Genomic DNA, 5,830 nt, shown 5'->3' on the forward strand with positions numbered 1-5,830 from the left:
CCCGGCCCAGAGATGCCCCAGCCCCTCTCTCCGACACGGCAGCCCAGTGGGCAGGGCCACCGCGGGCTTTATAAGAGCAGGACTGGGAGCGCCCGTGACCTGGGACCTACCATGGTGACGATGTAGAAGGTCATGAAGTAGAGGCGGCTCCAGTGGGAGGTCTGAGAGGTGACACCTTCCTGGGGACACAGGAGCAGCCAGTGAGCGAGTGCCAGGTGGGGCCCGGGGACTGTCTACTCGGGCGGCTCCTGGGCCCTGGCCTTTACGGACCCTTCCAATTGGCCTCTGGTGTGGGTGACAGAGGGGGCCGGGCTCCCTGGGTCTAAAGACTTCTTTCTGCTGAAGAAGCCTGGACACTCTCGGAGACACAGCCCTGGGTGCGGGACCAGCACGGACGGTCTTCAGCCCGGGCAGGGACCAGACTTGGGCGAATTTAAGGAAAGGAGAATACCCAGCAGCCCTTGCCACACAGTTTCCTGGCCGAAAAGTCCATTTGTCTTGGGACCAGCCGTTAGTGTAATGGCTATGTCGCTGGACTCCCACGTAGTCGACTGCGGTTCGCGTCCTGGACCCGGTGACTTAAAACTCACGCCGGGCGCATGTGCGTGCGTGCCCAAGATCCCGAGAGGAGAATGGAGGAGAAGGATTGCGGCGTGACCATCCCCCCTGGGGGGTGATTTCTCGCTTTCTGTCTCTCTGTCTCTCTCTGTCTGTCTGGCGAGCGCACGCGCCCTATAGCAAAAATCTCTCAAAAAAAAAAAAAGTCCATTTGTCTTTGGGGGAGACGGGGCAGACTCAGTAACTGTCACCCTGGCCACTGAGGGACGCACGGTCAGGGAGAACAGCCCGGTGCAACAGGTGCCGAGGCGTCTCCTGGGGTCTGCCAGGCTACGGCCGCCCGCAGAACACCAGCTCACGGGGTCCGGAAAAGCAACGCACTCCCTGTCGGGCAAGGGGGTCCCCAGGGCTGGCCTTGGAGGATGGCGGGGAAACGGCCACCAGGGCGGACGGCAGGCTTACCATGACGATGTACCAGTTGTTGACGACTGTGAGCTCAAACAAGGTCACTGTCGGAGGGAAGGCGAAAGAAGTGTCTCGGTCAGGCCCCCCGTTCAAAGTCGACGTCAGCAGCCCCTCTCGACCTATCCTGGGTGCCTGTGCTAACGCGACGGGGTCACCGGAGGCTGGCTAGGGCTATGAGCTGCAGGAGGACCAGCCCAGCCCCCCGCGTCCGCACCACAGGGAGTCCGGCCATGTTGGCCCAGTAGCTGTGATGGACCAGGCTGGCTGGGGGCCTGGGAAAGAACATCCGGGTCCAGTGTGTACAGATCGGGACATGGTAGGGCTCCCTTCCCTCTAGAGAGGCCGTGTCTGGCAGGGCCGCCTCCCGCTTAGGCCGCTCCACAGACCCGGGGACAGCACAGGACTGAGGGGACCCAGCGGGGTGGGCAGCGGGCCCCCCCCTGCGGCTGGCACTGGGACGAGGGGCTGGACCCTCTTGGTTAAGGAATGAAGCTCTTCTCTTTCCCAATACTGAGAAAGTATCAGCACCAAGAGTCAAATCTGGGGACCAGCAGATGGCACATTGTCAACTATGGTTCAAGTACCGGACCTGGTGGCTTGAAACACATGCTTGGCTCATATGCGCATGTGCCCCAAATCCCAAGAGGAGAAGGGATTGTAGTGTGGACATCCCCCAGGGGGTTGTTTCTCACTTTGTGTCTCTCTGTCTCTGGCGAGTACTCTGTAGTAAAAATCTCTTTTTCAGAGAGAAATTTTTGTTGTTGTTATAGGGCGCGTACTTGCCAGAGAGATAGAAAATGAGAAATCACCCCTCAGGGAGGATGGCCATACTGCAATCCCTTTTCCATTCTCCCCTTGGGATTTTGGGCACACACAAGCGCTCGGCATGAGTTTTAAGTTGCCAGGTCTGGGATTCGAGCCATAGTCGACCACGTGCGAGTCCAGTGACGCAACCATTACTCCATCTGCTGGGCCCACAAAATCTCTTTTAAAAAAAATACAGTGAAATCTGATGGCCACGGGGCTAGACACAGGTAAAATGTGCCGTTCTGTGAGGCAGACCCACACGGGAAGGTTCTGAGTTCTCATCCAGAGACTTCCCTGAGGACTCCAGGCACGTGTGCGTCAGTGATCTTGAGCTGGCTGAGACGGAGGGGCGTGTGGATGCCAGCATCAGGACCCTCCGGAGGGTGCTGTCTCTGTCTCTCTAACTCAATAATCTGTCTAAAAAATTAATTAATGAAAGGGCCAGTAGTAGGTGGCATAGTAGTTGAGGCACTAGATTCCCACATGGCCAACCGCAGTTCGCGTCCCAGACCCGGCAGCTTGAAACTCCTGCTGGGTGCGCGTGTGAGCGCGCAATGCCCAAAACCCTGAGAGAAGAATGGAGAAGGAATTGCAGAGTGACCATGACCCCCTGAGCGGTGATTTCTCTTTTTTTCTCTCTCTGGCGAGCACCCAGGTTCTATAGCTAAAAAGTTCTCTTAAAAAGAATTTAAAAAATAATAGTAATCAGGTACCAGCAGATGGCGCAATGGTTATATCGCTAGACTGACTCCCATGTAGTCGACTGTGGTTCAAGTCCTGGATCTGGCGGCTTAAACTCATGCTGGGCATGGATGCGTGTGTGCCCATGATCCCAAGAGGAGAACGGAGAATGGAGAAGGGATTGCAGCGTGGCCATCCCCCCTGGGGGGTGATTTCTCGCTTTCTGTCTCTGTCTCTGTTTTTCTGGTGAGCACACAAGCCCTGATGCAAAAAAAAAACTCTCAAAAAAAAAAAAAAAAGAAAGGAAGGAAGGAAGGAAGGAAGGAAGGAAGGAAGGAAGGAAGGAAGAAAATAGCAATAATAAAACGAAATCTGGTGGCTATGTGGGCCTGGGGAGCTAGACTACACTCCCTTGCTGAGGCCATCTGGCCAGAGGGGACTCCAGGGGTGTGGCTGGTCGCAGGGAGGGAGAAGCAGGAGGAGAGGGAGGGCCTCGGGCAGCTCTGCTCCGGGAAGAGGCCGGTGTCCAGGAACGCCCTGCGATTGCACCACTCACCGAAGCTGTTGAGGATGTTGTCGAAGTTGTTGAGATAGTAGTAACCCTCCTCCACAACCGTCCTGTTGCCCACGGTGTGGTTGACCCAGCGGTAGGCGTCCGCCACAGTGCTAGTGCTGGCAGGGGGGACGAAGGAGGCAGAGACGGGGTCAGGAGACAGCGGGTCACCTCCATGGGGGACAAAAAGCTGAAGTGACCAGGGTCCAACCAAGGGCCCTTCCGTGCGGCCTCTCTAGCTCTGGCCCACGATCCTGCTGCTGGGAGGGCCCAGCCCTGTCCCCAACTGCTTTTCCTTTGTCCCTAGCAGCTGCCTACTGGGGAGGGAGAGGGAAGCAAGGGATCCCCCGGGCCCAGTCCAGATGTGTTGGGCCCAGTCCAGATGTGTTCGAGAGGCCAGCTGGATGCAGCAGCTCCAGGGAAAAGCAGAGTCCTCCTTGGGGCCTCTCTGTACTGGGCCAGAGTGCATTCCCAGCCTGAATGGGATGCCCTGCCTGAGGACACCCGCCTTCCAATCCTTTATGGCTATGAAGTCCATGCCAGGGTTTCTAAAAGTCCAGTGCTTAGGCCATCAGGGAGTCTGGCCAGAAGGCAGAGCCAGAGCCTACCACCAAATAGGAGGGTGAAGGGCAAGGTCAGGAACTTGAAGAAGCTCCAGGGAGCTCTGGAGCCTGTAGTGGTGTGTACGTGTAACCCGTGCCTACAGCCCCTGGCTCCTGGAAGTCATTTCTCAGCATGCCAAGCCGTAAGGACCAGGGATAAGGAGAATGCCTAGAATGGAGAATCAGTGGCAGAGTGTGGTGATGGCCCTGTGGGGGCTCAAAGTGGGCTTGGGACCAGCAGATGGCATAATGGTTACGTTGCTGGACTCCCATGTAGTTGACTGCAGTTCGAGTCCCAGACCCGGCAGCTTCGAATTCATGTTGGGTGCATGCCCATAATCCTGAGTGGAGAATGGAGGAGAATGAAGAGATTGCAGTGTGGCCCTCCCTTCTTGGGGGGTGATTTCTTACTTTCTGTCTCTGTCTCTCTGGCAAGTGCATGCACCCTATAGCAAAAACCTCTCTCTAAAAGCGGGGTGGCAGGAGGTTTGTCCCAATTCTGTCCCTGACCCCGAGCCCTCTCTGCATGTGTCTTTTCCTGACCAGCTGCCCCATCAGACCCGCCTCTGCCCAGCCCCTGTGACAACCCGAGTCCAGGCCCCTCACTGAGCTCACCACACAGAATAAGGCCCAAAAGCAAAGCCGTGAGAGTCCCCGGGCTTTAAATGGTGCTGAGGCTTGGAGGGGGGTGGTACCGGGGACGGCACTTCACTGCTAGGGCGCCGTCCTCCCCAGCCTGCCCTACTCACTTGCAGCAGTTGGGGTAGAGGATCCCGCAGAAGAATTCCATGCCCACGATGGCGAAGGAGTAGTAGAAGATGAGCAGGGTGAGGCCGAGGCTGGGGAGGGGAGGACAGGCGGTGTGGGCCGGGCGGGGGCCCGCTCCTCAGCCCACTCCTCCAGCAGGGCAGCCCCGGTGCCTCAGCCCCACTGAGCTGCAGGGGAGGCATGCCCCTAGCCAGGTTTCCCAGCTGGGAAGATCCTGCAGGGAAGGGGCCTTGTGGTTCAGGCCTGGGGTAAAGGGCGGCTCGGTTCAGGCCTCTATTAACAGACGCCCTCCGCCGCGGTCGCCCCTTACCTGTGGAGGGAGACTCCCAGGGGGCCCTTACCTGTGAATGTAGACAGGGGCTGAGTGAGCAGACTGCTCCCCGCCCTCCCACTGAACAGTCCGGACAGGCCGGGGAGACCTGTGCTGCTCACGACTTCGGTCTCGAAGACCCACTGGCCTCGGTTCCAGTTCTTTCTGAGACTCCCCCTCACCCCTATTGCCACCCAGCGCCCCAGCCCTACGGCGTGAGCCTCGCGACGCCTGGACCTAAGGCAGTACCTGGCCATCCGGGGCAGCAGCTCGAACATGGTGTCCAGCACGTTGCGGTAACGCTTCTTCAGCTTGAACAACCTGCGTGACGGGAGGACGCTGGGTCACTCCGGGGCGCAGCATGGCCTCAGCCTTTCCCTGGGCTGTCCCACCTGCCTCCCACCCTGCCATGGGGTGAGGGTGGTAGGGGTGCCCTTGTCCACCTGTGGGTCCCCGTCCCTCCGAGCTGCCTGCCCAGCACGGCTCAGGTGCACGTGCACAGGGAAGGGACAGCGGCAGGCCTAGGACCATGGGGTTGGTCAGGACCCTCCCGTGAAGAGACGCAGAGACCTCTGTGTCTCCACACAGTCTCTTACGTGGGGAGGAGGAGGCAGTGACCCCACCAGTTATAAATGAAGCAGGAGGCTCAGAGGGGCCGGGCCTCACTGGATGGTGGAGCAAACGCGGGGAAAGAGGAGCAGACGCCCAGGTCACAGAGGCACTGACGCATGGCGCTGTGTCCACAGAGAGGTGGCCGTGGGAGGGAGGGGGCGTTCCCTGCCCTGGTCGCCATCACTGTGCCTTGGTAGCTGACTGTCTCTGGGAAGGCAGCCCCCGCAGGAGAAGATGGGGCGACTGCAGGGAGGAGACCGTGGCTGGGCAGTAAGAGGAAAACCCAGGCTCCCAAAGACAGAGAACTAGGGGAGATACCATCCCTGGAGCAGCGCTCCCTAACTTCCCACGGCCATCCCTAGGAGGACAGTGGGCCCTGTGGATGTCCTTTTCATTTTATTTTATTTATTTATTTATTTATATTTATTTATTTATTTATTTATTTATTTATTTATTTATTTATTTATTTATTTT

At 58.0% G+C, this 5,830-nt stretch overlaps 1 protein-coding gene across 1 annotated transcript in view; it reads right to left on the minus strand.

The window, feature by feature from the left end:
• Positions 1-5,830, minus strand: part of TPCN1 (two pore segment channel 1) — a gene marked incomplete in the record, with an annotated part of 99,292 nt that overhangs the window by 8,539 nt on the left and 84,923 nt on the right. Inside the window, 5 exon segments of the mRNA XM_027773129.1 lie at positions 111-179; positions 1,021-1,067; positions 3,068-3,183; positions 4,416-4,505; positions 4,994-5,065. Of these exon segments, the coding sequence (XP_027628930.1) occupies positions 111-179; positions 1,021-1,067; positions 3,068-3,183; positions 4,416-4,505; positions 4,994-5,065 (394 nt within the window).

Source organism: Tupaia chinensis, unplaced genomic scaffold (assembly GCF_000334495.1).
Source record: "Tupaia chinensis unplaced genomic scaffold, TupChi_1.0 Scaffold000323_1, whole genome shotgun sequence".
NCBI classification, from domain to species: Eukaryota; Metazoa; Chordata; class Mammalia; order Scandentia; family Tupaiidae; genus Tupaia; species Tupaia belangeri.